Source organism: Mesoplodon densirostris, chromosome 19 (assembly GCF_025265405.1).
Source record: "Mesoplodon densirostris isolate mMesDen1 chromosome 19, mMesDen1 primary haplotype, whole genome shotgun sequence".
Lineage (NCBI taxonomy): Eukaryota > Metazoa > Chordata > Mammalia > Artiodactyla > Ziphiidae > Mesoplodon > Mesoplodon densirostris.
In genome coordinates this window covers 48,634,094-48,650,921 of record NC_082679.1, presented here as the reverse complement: position 1 = coordinate 48,650,921, position 16,828 = coordinate 48,634,094, and the positions used below count along the sequence as shown (strand labels likewise).

The following is a 16,828-nucleotide window of genomic DNA, read 5'->3' as shown; positions in this document are numbered from 1 at the left end:
GCCTTTTTCCCCCTGTGGGTGCTGAAGAAGCCACAGATAAAAGAAAGATCAAGGGTTTGAACAATAGTCTTTTAATTTATTTGTTTGTTTGTTTATTGGGGCTGCACTGGGTCTTTGTTGCTGCATGCGGGCTTTCTCTAGTTGCGGCGAGTAGGCTTCTCATTGCTGTGGCTTCTCGTTGCAGAGCACAGGCTCTAGGCATGCGGGCTTCAGTAGTTGTGGCACGAGGGCTCAGCAGTTGTGGCTTGCAGGCTCTAGAGCGCAAGCTCAGTAGTTGTGGCTCACGGGCTTAGTAGCTCCGCGGCATGTGGGATCTTCCCGGACCAGGGATCGAACCTGTGTCCCCTGCATTGGCAGGCAGATTCTTAACCACGGCGCCACCAGGGAAGTCCCTATAGTAGTCTTTAAGTGGATTTTGGATAGCTTTAGATGATTGTATTAGTCAGGTGGAAGGTAGCAGAATGAGGAGGATTATCAGTGGAGGGGTTTGACCACTGTCTCTTGCTCACTCTTCATCCATTTAAATTTTTACACACACTTCCATGCTGTGCTTTGTTCTCCTAAGCTGTAGCACTGGGCAGAAAGAGGTCTGATGAAACAGGTGTTGCCCCTCACGTCTTATAGGAGCGACAGGTATCATCTAGCAATTTGATACAAATGAGAAAAATCTCCCCAGCCACTGTGTACCGAGAAATGAGTCCGTACATTCAGGTGGTTGTAAATAAATTTGCCTAATGTTTACCCCCAAGAGGCAAGAACTGAAAAATGACAGCGCAGAGGAGGGGTGGAAATCTCTCTTCTGAAGTAATAGATTCTACCTAGCACCTGTGAAGTAGGTCTGGTAAGCCACTGAGTTTTTGAGGTGAAAGCAAAACTCTTTCCTGTGAGCCAAACGTGGGGTACCATGCCAGTTCTATTCTGGAATATCTATGTGTGGCCCTGAGACTGGCCTATGTGTGACTTGCAGAGTTAATGATTATCCCAGCAGTTGTCTAAACTGCTTGGTTCCACTGGGCTGCTGCAAGCAGTTAGAGCAGTCTCCAGAGAGCAGCATGTTCCCCTTGCTCTTTGGGGCTGGATTGGTGGTTCTGAACCTAGTGAGCTCAGCAAGGAGCCAGAAGACAGAACCTCTTAGTGGCTCTGGGGACCAGCCCCCCTTCCGTGGTGCGGATCGATACGACTTTGCCATCATGATCCCTCCAGGAGGCACAGAATGCTTTTGGCAATTTGCCCACCAGACTGGATACTTCTATTTCAGTTATGAGGTGGGTACTTGGTCATACTGGGGACTTGTTTTTCTTGTTTGTTCATTTCCTTTTGTAAAGGGGGTCAGGTTTTAAATGAACACAAGGTTCTAGTTGTCTTTATTATGCTGTGACTCCCCACCTGTTAATGAAACAGACCTGCAGTTAAATGGAAACTCCTGATGGATGAATAATCACTAAAACATATGGTTTGGCTTCTCAAATTGGGGGCTGTGGAAGTGTGCTCAAAGTCATGGGACAAACCGGGTGCCTCTTCCTGTAGAGGTAATCATCACACTTACTCGAGTTTTAGAGATGAGAGGGGAAAGAATCCATTTTTTAAATATTAAAATAATATGGATATAGTACCAAGTTGAATGAAGAGTCACATGAACTTTGGAGACAAACCCAGAGATTTCAAAGACGCTTCAGTTTATGAGGTTGCGGGGAGCAACATTTACTCTCTTGCTTTAGGGCTAATTCCAGCAAATTGGAGAATCAGTAACTCAAGGCTTCTCTATGCAGTCAGACAGACCTGTTGCTTTTAGGAAGGTAAATGTTTTCAAGTTGCCTGTTCACTGGCCAAGTACTTTAATCCATGCTGTGCCCAAAGATGGTCTGCTCAACAGTAAACTTAGAAGCTGTTCATTTCCTTTGTTCTTTATCTTAGAAACCTATTAACTTTCTAAATTTTGTTTACAGAGTAAAAGATTATGTTGATCTTATTCTACTCCAATGTAACTTACAATTTATCTTAAATTAACCTATCAGGGATTTTTCTTATCTCTGAATTTATAATAGAATAGTAGCTACTAGTCAGGTCACTGTAGCCTGGGCTTATCAAGACGCAGCTTGGAGGCAAGTACCTATTGAATGCCTTATTTATTTCCTGACAAGCATCAAATAAGCCCAAATCTGGTATACCACTGGGGAGGTCAAAACCAAGTGAGTTCAGCCAAGAACTCTACAGCCAGATTCATACACACCAACATGTCAGCTGCATGGTCTGAGACATGTTTTCTTACCAGGGGTGCTATTGGCATTTGGGTCATTTCTTTGTCCTGCTTACTATTTCTAACACGGCAGAATGTTCAGCATTGCTGTCCCTGCCCCCCTTCCCTACTCGCAACACCAGGGCAACGTCTCAGCCCAAATTCAAAGTGGGGGTTGGGCAGTATCATCCCTGATTGAGAACCACTCTGCTGATGGTCACTGGATGTCAATCTTACCATTCAGCTAGCTTCCTGATGATGCAGCAGAAGCTTTTCTCCCTCTTTAATGTGTCTCGGCAGGTTCAGCGGACACTGGGAATGTCACATGACCGGCATGTCGCTGCCACTGCACATACCCCACAGGGTTTCCTTATAGACACCTCTAAGAACGTTCGGGGCCAGATTAACTTCTCCACTAAAGAGACAGGTCTGTTTTCGTCATCACGGTTATTATAATAATCATACGTTTCTTTGAAATTGGGAAAATAATGAGGAAATATTGAAATTAATTAAGTACCTGAGATGTAAAAGCTCTGGCTTTTTCACATATGGATGGTGAAATAGTAAGAAAAAGATTTAGCCTTCAAGACCAAAAACCAGATTTCCTGGAGACTGCCAATGACCAAGGACATTAATCAGCAGTCCACTGGCAGTTTGGAAGCAGTCTCCAGGTGACTAATTATTATAACTCCAGGGTCCAGAAGCTCGATTTTATCTTATCATCTCCAATGAACCAGATTATTGGAAAGTGATCAAAACAGGCAGACCCATTTATGATACAGAATTCCAATTAATAAATTTATTATGGGATAGTATTTCTTTCCAGTCATCAAAACACTTGAGCCAGTTACCAAAAAGCAGAACACAAGGAAATGCATGGCCATGAAAAATATCCACATTCTACAACAAAGCACTTCTCCAGTCACCAGAAAATTCCTACAGCCAGATCAAGCCTGTCCTCATCCTGGACGGCACCAGTCAGTTTGAACTGTCCTCTCTACCAGCCAGGTGCGCAAAAAAAGACTATTTCTCAACAGGGACATAAGAGAATCACTGCGTGGCACAGGATATTCAGCATTATTATGCAGCATCTTTGGCCCCTACGTGACATTCCTTCCAGTGCCTTCCAGTCATTTCGACAATCAAATACACTGCCACACCTTTCCAACCCTGCTCCTCCTCACTCCTCCCCCATCACCACACGCGGGGAGGTGACCCCAGTTGAGAACAAGCACTAGTACATACCCCAACCATCAGCCCCCCGTACAGACCACCTTGCAGGAAGTTACTCCAGTAGGATAGCTTCTTTCATTCACAAAGCATACATTTTTTCCCTACTTTCAAATTCAAGATGATATCCCAGCTCTAATGGTATGCAAGAAGCAAACACTATGCTCTTAATATGCTCTTGATCAGAAATTCCTTAAGAGATGTGGGAATTATACGTTGAAAAAGAGGAAGAAAACATTTTCTATCCAACATAGAGCTATTAATATTTGGCAAAACATTATAAATAATATTTAGTAAAGTAAGTTTCACGTAAGATCAGTATCTTCCACATCAAAAACTGGATTTTGTACTTCCTAAGTAAAAAGAAGGTGCTATAGTAGCACATTTAACACTGGAGAACAGTTATCTCCAGGGAAATCTAGAGGGTGGGAGGGTGGGAGACCACGACTTGGTAATGATCTAGGGATTCCTACAGGTTTTTATCAGCTTTGTCTAAAAAATCAGCAAAATCACTTTGGTTCTGTGCAAGTATACCTCAATTTTGGAGTCTTCTATGAGGGGCCTGAGATGGACCACAAAGAGAAGAATGAAAGAAAACAACTGAATGATACTTTGGATGCAATTGAGGTAATTGTTTTGTGGGAGAGAAACATCCATGGAAACTGACTTTAAATTTGGAGGAAAGATTAGAATTATGGGAGTAATATCATCTGAGTGAGGGCTCATTTGGGTAGAAAACAAACAGGCAAAGGGATTTGAAGCCTTTAATTAATTTTGTGACTTGGAGCTCTTGAAATTCCTCACTTGTTTTATACCAGGAATTGGCAAATAACGGTTCACAGGCCAAATCTGGCCCACTGCCTGTTTTTTAACTTAGATACAATTCACCACTTTAAGTGTACAGTTTAGTGGTTTATAAGGTCCTGCAACCATTACCAGCATCTAATTCCAGAATAGTTTCATCACCCCAAAAAGAAACTGCAGACCTATTATTCACTCTGTGTTCCCCATGCCCCTCAGCCCTGGGTAATCCCTCACTAATCTACTTTGTTTATATAGATTTGCCTGTTCTGTACACTTCATGTAAGTGGAATCATACAATGTGGCCTTTTGTCTTTGGCTTCTTTTATTTAGCATGTTTTCAAGGTTCATCCACATTGTACCATGTATTAGTACTTCATTCCTTTTTCTGGATGAATAGTATTCTATTGTATATTTAAAACACCACATTTTGTTTATCTACTTATCAGCTGGTAGACATCTATCTGGGTTATTTCCAGTTTTTGGCTATCATGAACAATGCTGCTGTGAGCATTTGCCTACAAATTTTTGTGTGAACGTGCTTTCATCTCTGTACACATATAAGCGGTATACTCTGCTGACACATATGGTAACTTTTTACCTTTAGTGAGGAACTGCTATATTCCACAGTGGCTAAACCATTTTACACTCCCACCAGCAGTGTATGAGTGTTGCAATTTCTCCATATCCCTGCCAACATGATATATAGTCTTTTTTGCTATAGCAATCCTAGTGGGTATAGGTGGTATCTTGTGGTTTTTGAGTTGTGTCTCCCTAATGACACCGAGCATCTTTGCATGTTTTTTGGGAGAAATGTCTATTCACATCCTTTGCCGATTTTAAAATCTGGTTATTTGTCTTTTTATGGTTGAGTTCTAAGAGTTCTTTATATATTCTGGATACAAGTCTCTTATCAGATATGTGATTAGTAAATATTTTCTCCCATTCTCTGGGATCTCTCTTGACTTTCTTGATAGTCTCCTTGATGCACAAAAGCTCACTGCCTGTTTCTGTAAGTGAAGATTGACTAGAACACGGCCATGCTCATTTGACAATTACAGTTGGCCCTCTGTATCTGCAGATGCAGAACCTGCAGATGCGGAGGGCCGACTATGGGACTTCAGCATCCTCTGCAGGTCCTGGAACCCATCTCCCCACTGATAATGAGGGACAGCTAACTGGACAAATTGTCTATGGCTGCTTTTGTGCTACAGTGGCAGAGCTTAGTAGTTGCAAGAGACTGTATGGCCTGCAAAGCCTAGAATATTTACTGTCTGGCCCTTCCATAAAAATTTGCAGGCCCTTATCTTTTACCATATACAAAGAACAGAAGACATCACCCAGAAGGGCAATGATGTGCTGAGTACATGTCTAAATCTAGAGATACTCTGGAGGAACTTTCTAGTTTCAGCACTGAAGCTTTTCATTATAAAAATTATTTTTTTAAAACTGAAGTCCAGGCCATTTTTTCAGAGACAACAAAACTAGCATTTATCAACAACTCCAATAGCCAACTTATTACATATTATAAAATCATAAGTTACTCAACTTCCAGATAAACTAGGTTAGTGCTGGTGGGTACCCAGGTGAGGCTAGATGAGGTTAGGGAGGAACCCTTTCTGTATTTCATTTTCTGTCCTGCAGAAGAGTACACGAAAGCTGCAGAACAATATCTTTCACATGTGGCGATACTACAACTTTGCTCGCATGAGAAAAATGGCTGACTTTTTCCTACTCCAGTCAAACTATAACTATGTGAATTGGTGGTCGACAGCCCAGAGCCTTGTTATTATTCTTTCTGGGATTCTGCAGCTGTATTTCTTGAAGCGTCTCTTCAACATCCCAACAACTACAGACACAAAGAAGCCAAGATGCTAAGCTCAAACAACTATGGTGCCCTGGCTCTTTTCTTCTGGGGCACAAGCTCTCTCAAATCTTTGTAAAGTTATTGGGAAAAAATCAATTTTTCTTGTTAGAAAGTTGTAGCCTATTGCTGTCATCTACACAGGCAAAATAGCAATAAATAAAAGTATGTAAAGTTTTGATGTTGACTATTTCTAAAGTACACACTAAATGCTACCATCAAAATACTGTCCATTGTACTGCAACCCCTTGACCTTCACTATGTCTATTTAGAAATTAAGAGAGAACCTTGGAAGGGAGAAAAGTTGAAAAAAATGGGACAAAAACATATAAAACCGGGTTTTATATGTTGCATACAAAAACAGGAGTTGGTAGAGTGCTTTTTTGTAATTGAAAAATGATTTATTTTTAGAGATGTCACCTTTGGAATTTAAATTAAGCAGTATATGCACTAAAGAAATTGCTTTACAATACAGGTACTTAAAAATTTTTTTGTCTGTGATATGTTTTTCACTAAAAAATATTTTAATAATTCTAAAAATAATTTTGGAAGGCATGGGAGAAGGATGGAGGAACTAAATTATTATTTCAGGGTCTCTGATTAGTGCTTTTTGTCCAGGCCAGTCAGGTAATTACAGATTTTTAAGAATATATGTATAAATGAATCACTTTGCTGTACACCTGAAACTACCCAATATTGTATGTCAACTATACTACAATAAAAAATTTTTTTAATTAAAAAAAAAAACCCAAAAGATTTATAAGAGAAATTGTTTTAGAAATCAAGGTGATAAAAATAACATTCAGCCTGGGATCATACCATTCAAGAAAAAGAGCGAGAAAACCGTTTGTAAAAGCCAAAATAATATAATCAAATTATGTTCATAAGATCCTACTCTTAGTAACAGAAATACTCAGTATAAACATTACAGAAATAATTCTTACCATTTATTCAACACTCTCATTTGCCAGGCACTGTGCTAGGTGCTTTACGATCATGATTTCCACTTCTAAAAACTATTCTTAGGAAGACGGCTAGGCTGCTTTTTGAAACAGGAGGAAATGAAACTTATTAAAGTTTAATGACTCATCTAAGGCCATCGAGCTGGTAGATGTGAGAACTGGTGTTTGAATCCAAGTTTTTTTCTCCCACTACACAGCACCTACTGTAAAGAAAATCGGCAGAATAAACTGCTCTTACTGTTTTATCCAAATTTCATTTGTAAAATCCCACACATGACCTACTATTCTGATGGCAATATCTATCTTTCATAGTATTAATAAATAAGAAAATTCATTACGTTCTTATCATGTGTTTGGAAAACAGTGTTATCACAGGTAACAATAATACGCTATTCTTGTCCTCAGTTCCAACAATTTAGAACCTGTTACTCAAAACAAGAAGCCCTCTGATTCAAATACAAAACACAGCATTCTAGTTAGTCATAATCACAAAGATCCGAAACCCCGTTTTTGAGCCATTTCTGCATAAGAATCCAGCCTGCATTTGTCCATAATATTAAACTAAGAAGTCCCTGAAGAGGTCACAGTGTTGACAAAATTCAACATGATGGTGGAGCCTACACAGACACAGGAAACAAAGCTAGGCCCTTCCACACAGCCACAAGTCCTCGCGATGACTTCGTTTTAAGTCAATGTCTCTTCATGCCGCACATATTCCCCAATGTCTGCTTGATGAAATACCACAATCGCCATGGGGTCTACTTTCCTGCAGTCTTGTGTAGACTTTGCTGCCACCCCAAAACCCTGGGATTCAAAAGAAGAGACACTGATTCACTCAAGTCATTCAATAAGTACGTACTGAGGTCTGGAAACAACAAAGACGAAAAGATACAGTTCTTTGAAGAATTCAAAAGGTGCTGAGAATTTAGTCTCTCAAGCGCAGACTGAAAATACATCCATCTTGAATCAAAAGATACTTGATTTTTTAACAGCAACCATCTCTACTCACCAAAGGGATGTCTGCCATGGAGTACACCACGACTCCCTGGTACTGAGAAGTGTTTTCAGTGATTCGACCAAGTCCAGATTTCAGCACGTGGTTCCCATACAGGAAGGACTGCTCTGCTCCAGGTTTTATCCACACTTTATACTGTAATAAAGAGAATTAAATCCAAGAGACATAAAAATGCTAAATAGACCCCTGCAGATAGGCTAACTGCTAGATCTATGGTTAATTTCTTTCTTTTTTTCCCTTATGAACTAAGTTTTTTTGGTTCTTTTATTTTCTTTTCAGTTGAAGCATAGTAATCTACAATACTATGTTAGTTGCAGGTGCAAAACACAGTGATCTGATAGTTCTATACATTACAAAAGGATCACAATGATACAAAGTTATTTCATCTGTGTCGTGTCATCTGTCTCCATACAAGATTATTAAGATATTACTGACCATATGCCCCGTGCTATATATTTCACCTGTGAGGTTCATCTGTATTATAACATGAATTTTAAAGAAAAGAGAGAAAGAGTCATGCTTCCCTTAATATGTTCACCCTGTGAAGAGACCTGCCAGGAGGTTCTTACCTCGACTCTACAACCAACTTCTCCCATGGGCAGTTTAACAGCTCTTTTTCTGTACCCCACTACACTCCTCTTCACAGCCACCTATTTGCTTTTCGGTCTTGAGCTGGGTCTGCATAGGCTTTTCAGTTTCTGCTGGAGGTAACTACCACTACGCGGCCACACAGGGCTCCTACACCTGAGCACACATCTCCAGGTGCTGGCACTGACCCTAAGCACTGTCAGGGACTCCGTCGCAGACAAGGTGCCCAATTCTGCCTTCTGATGTGGCCCTCAGCCTAGACTTCCTCCATCCCTAGTGGCGGACTGACACCACCCCACAAACCTTGGCATACGGTGCTAGGTAATCCAGAGCCGTGATGTGCAACCGAAACTTGTGGGTCTTCGTGAATTTTCCGAAGCACGTCCCCAGCGACACCAGCTTGTCACCGGAGATGTTGGCGGCCAACTTCAAAATCTTCTCACTGAAGGGATAAAGAAAAAGGCAGTGTCAGATGAGGGAGGCTGGAAGGACCCAGGCCCCCACCCGGCTCCATGCTGCCTACCCGGCCCCGCGCCGCCTCACCTCACGTAGTACACCCGGTCGTTGTGCAGCCTGAAACAGTAGGTGCCGTCGGGCCTGTCGACCAGCAGCTGCAGATTCTCCCCGATGCTGAGAGCAAAAGGAGGACTGGAGGCCGCGCCCGGACTCGTCCCGGCACCGCGCCCTCCGCTCCACCCACTCCCCTCCCCGCCACCCACACACTCCCTCTTCTGCCCCGCGTACTCTTACTATTTTGCTATCTTCTCAAACATTACTCGCGTCTCCTCTTCAGTCAGAGGCCGCATTTTCCCGCTGGGTTGGAACGCCGGATCCTCGTGCCTCAGTTACCGGAAACGGAAGATCAGAGGCCAGCCGCTCCTTGGCAACCTCAAAGCCTGCCTCTCTAGCTGCTTTCCAGTCGTTCCCCACGCTAGCGCCCCTTATCCCGGACGACTGTCGGGGAAAGAAAGCGGGCCTGATGAGAAACCATAGAGACCGGAAGTACGCCCCCGGCTGCTTTGGGTTCTACGGAGTCAGCGCCCTCGCTGAGCGGGAGGGGAAGTGACGCTGCTGCTGAGAAGATGGCGGCTACGGCGACTCACCCACTCTCTACTACGGCCTCGGCCACGGCGACGGCCACCGCGGCTGCTCTCGGGGAGGTGGAGGATGAAGGGCTCCTGGCGTCTTTGTTCCGGGACCGCTTCCCGGAGGCCCAGTGGCGGGAGCGGCCCGACGTGGGCCGCTACCTCAGGGAGTTGAGCGGCTCGGGGCTGGAGCGGCTGCGGCGCGAGCCCGACCGCCTGGCCGAGGAGCGAGCGCAGCTGCTGCAGCAGACGCGCGACTTGGCCTTCGCCAACTACAAGACCTTCATCCGCGGCGCCGAGTGCACCGAGCGCATCCACCGCCTCTTTGGCGACGTGGAGGAATCGCTTGGCCGCCTGCTCGACCGCTTGCCCAGCTTCCAACAGAGCTGCAGGTGCGGCGGGTCCGGTGCTTAAGGGGCTTTTAATACCTGTAATCGCTATCATTTACGATAGAAATAGCTAACACTTAGATAGCGCTTACTCTATGCCAGGTTCTCCTCTGAGCATTTCATTAATCCATTTAAACTGCACAGCAGCCTTCGAGGTAGGTATTGTTTTTTGCATTTTGTGTATGAGGAAGTTGAGACACAAGAGGTTAGTGACCGTCCCAGGGCACAGCTAGTAAGTTTCGAAGTCAGAATTGGAACCCAGCAGCACGTCCTCTCTCATAGGGCTGTTGTGAGCACTAAATAAAGAGGATCTATGCAAAGCATTTATCATTGGGTCTGACATAATTAACACTCTACAATTGTCAGCTTAATATATGTGCATCTTTATATACACCTATACACACAACAAACACACAACACACATGTACACACAACAGCTTGGACCAGAGGTCATCTGCTCTAAACCGTTCATTGATAGAAGGCTGACAAGGAAATCCTCCCATTTAGGGACAGTAAAAATCATCATCCAAAAAAAAAAAAAAATCTTCCTTTTTGACCCATATTCTCCCTCCCTCGACCCTCAATCCATTATCCCTAATTCTGCCTTCCAGTCTTTCGTGATAAAAGTTTAAGTTTTCTTTTGAGCCTTTGCAGATTTGAGAATAGCTTTCATACTCTTCCAATCCCCTAGAATAGATGGAGGGCTTCACAAGCAGGTGTCTGCAGTTACCGAAAAGAAATGGAGACTAGCAGGAACTGAAGTTGGACCATAGCATAGGAGAAGATTAAGAGGCTGAGGGAACTTGGGGGTAAGGCTGTAGTTCTAGGCTAGTTAGGGCATTATGAAAATTATAAGAATAGCTGTTATACCTGATACTCCATATCAGGTCCTATGTTAAGTGCTTTATACACATCATCTCATTTAATCCTCACATCCTTATGAGGTGGGTCCTGTTACTATTTTACCAATGAAGAAACAGTTCAGAGAGCCTAAGTACCTTGCCACAGCTTGTTAAGTGGCAGATTTGGGTTCAAATCTTTTTATCACTTATTAGTTGTGTGATCTTGGACAGGTTACTTAAAATCTCTGGGATTAAAATTTCCTCAAGGGTAAAAGTACTCATCTAATGGGGTTGGTGTGAAGATTAAATCAGATAAATCAGCCCAGTGCTCAGTTCATAGTAAGTGCTTGGTATTTGTAGCTAAGGTTTGGATGCAGAGCAGTGAACCACCAATGTACTCCTGATTGTTACTAGGAATTTTGTGAAAGAGGCTGAGGAGATCAGCTCCAATCGCCGAATGAACACCCTGACTCTAAACCGGCACACAGAAATCCTGGAAATCCTGGAGATCCCTCAGCTCATGGACACCTGTGTCCGCAACAGCTATTATGAAGAGGCCCTGGAGCTTGCAGCCTACGTACGCCGACTGGAAAGGAAATACTCCTCCATCCCTGTCATCCAGGTAGCCAACTTGCCCAGAGAGGACTCAAACTGATGTTCTTGTTATCAGTAATTCTGTGGTCATCACTGACCGTTTAGGCAGAAACCTTAGGGAAACTCCTTGCATTTTTCACATCAGTTTCTGCAAGGCAGGCAGGCTTGATCATAAAACATACATTCATTATTCAGTCAGCTGATAAATATTAATCTTGTGCCAGGCATTGATATAGGTGCTGGGGATACAATGTGAACAAAGACAAGGCCTTGGCTCTCATAAGCTGCTAGTTGGCAAATAAATAAATAATATCCTTTCAGATAGTTGAGTATCTTAACAAAATAAACCAGGGAATGGGGCAGGAGGCTAAGGTGGGTTACTCTAGGGAGAGTGGTCAGGAAAGGCTCTTCTGGTGAGATAACATTTAAGCTGAGACCCAGATGACGAGAAGGAGCCAACCACATGAAGATGTGGGGGAGAGCAAACCAGAAAGTGGAACAAACAAGTATAGCAGGCTAAGGAGGGAAGCAGTTGGAGTGTTTGAAGTATAAAGATAGCCATTCTGGCTGGATTGCAGTGAGCAAGGGGAGAGCATTAGGAAGCAGGTGAGGGCAGGAGAACCAGGCAGGGCCTGTAGGCCACAGTGAACCAAATCTTTGCTGGTGAACCTGTATGAATCAGTTTTAGGAAATCTACTTCGTATGTCAGGACAGCAGTGGGAATGTTGGTCTGCAGTATTCAGGGTTAGTGGAATGGGTTCCAGGGAGTGTCTTTCCCAGCGTGGTGACTCACCCCCTGTGTCGTCAGGGCATTGTGAACGAAGTGCGCCAGTCCATGCAGCTGATGCTGAGCCAGCTGATCCAACAACTGAGGACCAACATCCAGCTCCCTGCCTGCCTCCGTGTCATTGGCTTCTTACGGCAAATGGATGTCTTCACCGAGGCTGAGTTGAGGGTCAAGTTTCTTCAGGCCCGAGATGCTTGGCTCCGTTCTATCCTGACTGCCATCCCCAGTGATGATCCCTATTTCCACATCACGAAAACCATTGAGGCCTGCCGTGTCCATCTGTTCGATATTATCACCCAGTACCGTGCCATCTTCTCAGACGAGGACCCGTTGCTGCCCCCTGCCATGGGTGAGCACACCGTGAATGAGAGTGCCATCTTCCACGGCTGGGTGCTGCAGAAAGTCTCACAATTCCTGCAGGTGCTGGAGACCGACCTTAACCGAGGGATAGGCAGCCGTCTGGACTCTCTGCTGGGCCAGTGCATGTACTTTGGACTGTCTTTCAGCCGAGTAGGGGCTGATTTCCGGGGTCAGTTAGCTCCTGTTTTCCAGCGAGTGGCTATCGGCACTTTCCAGAAAGCAATTCAGGAAACGGTCGAGAAGTTCCAGGATGAAATGAACTCCTACACCCTCATCTCAGCTCCAGCCATCCTGAGCAGCAGTAACCTGCCTGCTGCTGTTCCAGTCACTCAGCCGGGGACCCTGCAGCCGCCCATGGTGCTCTTAGACTTCCCACCCCTTGCCTGCTTCCTCAACAATATTCTGGTCGCCTTCAATGATCTGCGCCTCTGCTGCCCCATGGCCCTGGCGCAGGATGTGACTGCGGCCCTGGAGGATGCCCTTGCCGAGGTGAGCACATACTGTTGGCTCTCTTCTGGGGCCTCCTTCAGTAACAGGTGGCCAGACTCTTGCAATAAACCAGTCTGTGTGACAGTGGTGCCTGCTGACTTCGGTTTGCTTTTGTTTTAGAGGTTTTTCTGGTTGAAAAGCTCTGGTTAGTCCCCTTTCATGAAGTGTCTCACCTGTAGTAATGGTTCAGTAATATATTGATTTTCTATTGCTGCATAACAAACTCACATAAACATAGCAGCTTAAAACAACACACATTTATCATGTCTCAGTTTCTGTTGGTCAGGAGTCCAGGCACAGCCCAAATGGGTTGGTCCTCTGCTCACAAGTTTGCAGTCAAGGTGTTGGCCAGGCTGTGGTCTCATCTGGAGCTCAGGGTCCCCTCCTTTCAAGCTCACTCACAGTGGCAGATTTCTGTTCCTTACAGTTGTAGGACTGAGGCCCTCAACTCCTAGAGACCAGCCCACTCCATAGGCAGTTCAGTGTGGCTTTTTGATTCTTCAGGGCCAATGGGAGAGCATCTCTCCTTGCTAAGTCTCCTTTAGGGGAGTCCTCAACCCTCTTTTAAGAGGCTCATCTAATTAGGGTAGGCCCACCCAGGATAACCTCCCTTTTCATTAATTCAATCAGCCGGTTAGGGACTTTAATTAAAACTGCCAAATCCTTCACCTTTGCCATATTCTGTGGGTTAGAAACAAGTCACAGATTCTGCCTGCACTCAAGGGGAGGAGATTACACAAAGGAGTGGATACCAGGGGGCGGGGATTACAAGCGCCATATTAGAATTCTGCCTAATACAAGTAATACTACCAATATTGCTAATATCTGAGTATGGTGCACATTTTTTACACGTTAAATCTTTAGATACTGGGTGTTTCTTATAATTGACGACATCTTACAGTCGCTGTCAACCAGGTGGCAGTTGTGACGTGGTTGTATAAAATCTTTCTGTTGATGTCCTCCTGTAAGAAAGAGCAAGGAAGCATGAGCAATGAAGCTTTTTAGGGTCAGTGAAATTCAGGTAATAGTAATTAGCTAATATTCATGTAGAGCTTACTTCATGCCACATAATTTATCATACTTTACACATATTAAAACTTAATTCTCACAACCCTATGAGGTTAGGTCCTGTTGCTGGCCCTACTTTATAGATGAGGGAACTCAGGCACAGAGGGCGTGGGGTGCTTAAGTAATTACTTAGAGGCCACAGAACCAGTGAGTGGCACAGCTGGAGTTTGAGCCCAGAACGTCTGGCACCAGAGTCTATGTTCGTTAATTAATTTATTTATTTGTTTGTTTGGCCGTGCCTCTTGGCTTGTGACCAGAGATTGAACCTGGGCCCTCGGCAGTAAAAGCACAGAGCTTTAACCACTGGACTGCCTGGGAATTCCCCAGAGTTTATGTTCTTAGCCCTGTCACTGTGACACCTGCCTGTAATGTCAGCTAGGCTGTTATTTGTATGTGGAACTTCTTTTCCAGCTCTATTTTTTCCTCCTTACAATTTTCTAGTAGTTCTAGCATTGTGGAACTTCAGAGGCCTTACTCAGTAGAAACCTTTTATAGTGTTGCTTCATCTTCCTGGATCCACCATAGTTCTGGTCCATCTCCCATGGGAGCCAAAAGCAATGTATTCTGTGTATAATTTCATGATGCTCCTCCACTGGAACTGGAAACTACACTAGTAATAAAACTAGTTAGATAAGAAATATATCAGTGAAGTGACAGAATTGTGAAGATTGACCACAATTGTGAATTTAAACCAGATAATATCATGTACTGTTTGGAACAACTTTCTTCAGGAAAACTTGAGGGGTGCACATTTGTACCTAGTTTTATACACTGCTGATGGTGATAGACTAACCCAGTGATTGATGGTGCCCTTGTCTCTTAGGTAACAAAAGTAATCTTGGCCTTCCATCGTGCTGAAGAGGCTGCCTTCAGCAGTGGGGAGCAAGAGCTCTTCGTCCAGTTCTGCACTGTCTTCCTGGAAGACCTCGTTCCTTATTTAAATCGCTGTCTCCAAGTCCTTTTTCCTCCAGCTCAGATGGCACAGACCTTAGGTAAGAGACAGGAAAAGGTTTTTTAAACTATTTTATTGACATAATTCACATACTAAATAATTCACCTATTTGTAAAATTCAAGGTTTTTATTAAGTGTACACAGGTGTGCAGCCATTACTACCATTTAGTTTTAGAAAGATCCCCGGTGTTCATTTGTGGTCATTCCCCAATCTTGCCCTTAGCCCCTGGCAGCCACTAATCTTTCTGTTGCAGTAGATTTGCCCTTTCTGGGCATTTCTTTTTACGCGGGCCTCTCACTGTTGTGGCCTCTCCTGTTGCGGAGCACAGGCTCCGGACACACAGGCTCAGCGGCCATGGCTCACGGGCCCAGCCGCTCCGCGGCATGTGGGATCTTGCCGGACCGGGGCACGAACCCATGTCCCCTGCATCAGCAGGCGGACTCTCAACCACTGCGCCACCAGGGAAGCTCCTCTGGACATTTCTTATCAACAGAATCATACATTATGTTTATATCTGGTTAAGTGGAAGAAGCCAGTCACAAAAGAACCACATAATGTATCATTCCACTGACATTAAATGTTTACAGATGGTGTTTTAAAAATATTTTTTAGAATTTGCCTTCCCTTCCTTATGCCCTCTCTCTGTGCCTGTGAAGGGGGTGTGGGGGGCACAATTTCCCAACGGGTAGTGGGCCAGTGATCCCACCAGCAGAGTGGCTGCTCTCTGCTCCCCCAGCTTTTCCTTGGGCCTGTCCAGGGAAGCCAGTGCCTGCTGAGGCTCTCCTGGTGCTTGCTTTCTCCATCCATCCTGCACTGTGCTGTTCCCATTACCTTCAAAGTCTGGCTTTACCGCATAGGTGCCTGTCCCATATCACAAAGGTGATTTTTACTGTATTGAAATACGGTAACTGTGTTCGTTACTTCCAATAAGTTTTTTTTTTTTTTTTTTACCTGTGACACATAAATAATTAAATTTATTAAACGCTTTTTCCACTTCTATTCTTTACCATCTGGGCCAGGCATTCCACCCACTCAGCTCTCCAAGTACGGAAACCTGGGGCATGTGAACGTCAGCGTCGTCCAGGAGCCTCTGGCCTTTATCCTGCCGAAGAGAGAGATAGCCTTCTGTCTAGACGACAAGGCGCTAGTCCCCGAGCTCACAGCTCCAGCGCCAGAACCCCCCGCCGAGGGGCCAGTCCTCGAACCTGTCACCCCGGCTTTCCCTGACGGGGGGCAACAGGAGGTGGGATCCGTGGGACCGCCGCAGGCCGCCGACGAGCCTAGTGCTGGCACTTGACAAGCGCCCCCTGCGCCCGGGGCCGGTGCGGCGGGTACCAGGGCCCCGGCGCCCGAGGGGCTTACTTACCGCAGCGCCTGGTGGGAACGGGAGTTGCCGCGCGTGGGAGAGGCTGCGAAGGCATAATTAAAGGGAGAACCTCCTGGATATTCTTGTAAATGCTTGATTAAACTATCAGAAATGGAATTAAATAATAAAGCTGATGGACGCCACCCAGAGGCTGGCTGCGAAGTGTGAGCGGCGCCGGCGTTCCCGGAAGGCCCACGGG

General features: G+C 44.7%; 3 protein-coding genes and 1 long non-coding RNA gene across 4 annotated transcripts; 2 read left to right on the top strand and 2 right to left on the bottom strand.

Moving 5' to 3' along the window:
- The first annotated feature begins 68 nt into the window (after positions 1 to 68).
- Positions 69 to 6,278, top strand: TMED6 (transmembrane p24 trafficking protein 6). Its single transcript, XM_060084022.1, has 4 exons — positions 69 to 1,265; positions 2,537 to 2,663; positions 3,942 to 4,093; positions 5,912 to 6,278. The coding sequence occupies exons 1-4, from the start codon at positions 930 to 932 to the stop codon at positions 6,143 to 6,145; spliced, it is 849 nt and encodes a 282-aa protein (XP_059940005.1). The 5' UTR covers positions 69 to 929; the 3' UTR covers positions 6,146 to 6,278.
- Positions 3,021 to 9,683, bottom strand: NIP7 (nucleolar pre-rRNA processing protein NIP7). The gene is made up of 5 exons (XM_060084021.1): positions 9,447 to 9,683; positions 9,240 to 9,326; positions 9,000 to 9,138; positions 8,103 to 8,243; positions 3,021 to 7,897 (listed from the first exon to the last, which is right to left on the bottom strand). Exons 1-5 carry the CDS (start codon positions 9,500 to 9,502, stop codon positions 7,778 to 7,780), a joined length of 543 nt encoding a protein of 180 aa, XP_059940004.1. The 5' UTR covers positions 9,503 to 9,683; the 3' UTR covers positions 3,021 to 7,777.
- On the top strand, positions 9,661 to 16,768 carry COG8 (component of oligomeric golgi complex 8). The gene is given in 6 exon segments (XM_060084020.1): positions 9,661 to 9,705; positions 9,707 to 10,173; positions 11,427 to 11,634; positions 12,415 to 13,242; positions 15,134 to 15,302; positions 16,283 to 16,768. Coding segments are annotated over 6 exon segments (1,980 nt in total). The 5' UTR covers positions 9,661 to 9,675; the 3' UTR covers positions 16,561 to 16,768.
- Positions 10,530 to 14,924, bottom strand: LOC132480120 (uncharacterized). Its single transcript, XR_009530599.1, has 2 exons — positions 14,786 to 14,924; positions 10,530 to 14,204 (listed from the first exon to the last, which is right to left on the bottom strand). It is a non-coding gene; the product is annotated as an uncharacterized LOC132480120 (long non-coding RNA).
- Positions 16,769 to 16,828: the final 60 nt, after the last annotated feature.

Bases quoted from the DNA above. Each gene is read 5' to 3' on its own strand.
- TMED6 (XM_060084022.1), top strand. From the start codon at position 930: ATGTGTGGCCCTGAGACTGGCCTATGTGTGACTTGCAGAGTTAATGAT. The intron at 1,266-2,536 runs GTGGGTACTTGG...GTGTCTCGGCAG, and splicing joins ACTTCTATTTCAGTTATGAG to GTTCAGCGGACACTGGGAAT. The intron at 2,664-3,941 runs GTCTGTTTTCGT...GGATTCCTACAG, and splicing joins CTTCTCCACTAAAGAGACAG to GTTTTTATCAGCTTTGTCTA.
- NIP7 (XM_060084021.1), bottom strand. From the start codon at position 9,502: ATGCGGCCTCTGACTGAAGAGGAGACGCGAGTAATGTTTGAGAAGATA. The intron at 9,139-9,239 runs GTGAGGCGGCGC...TTATCCCTTCAG, and splicing joins GACCGGGTGTACTACGTGAG to TGAGAAGATTTTGAAGTTGG. The intron at 8,244-8,999 runs GTTTGTGGGGTG...TCTTTATTACAG, and splicing joins ACCTAGCACCGTATGCCAAG to TATAAAGTGTGGATAAAACC.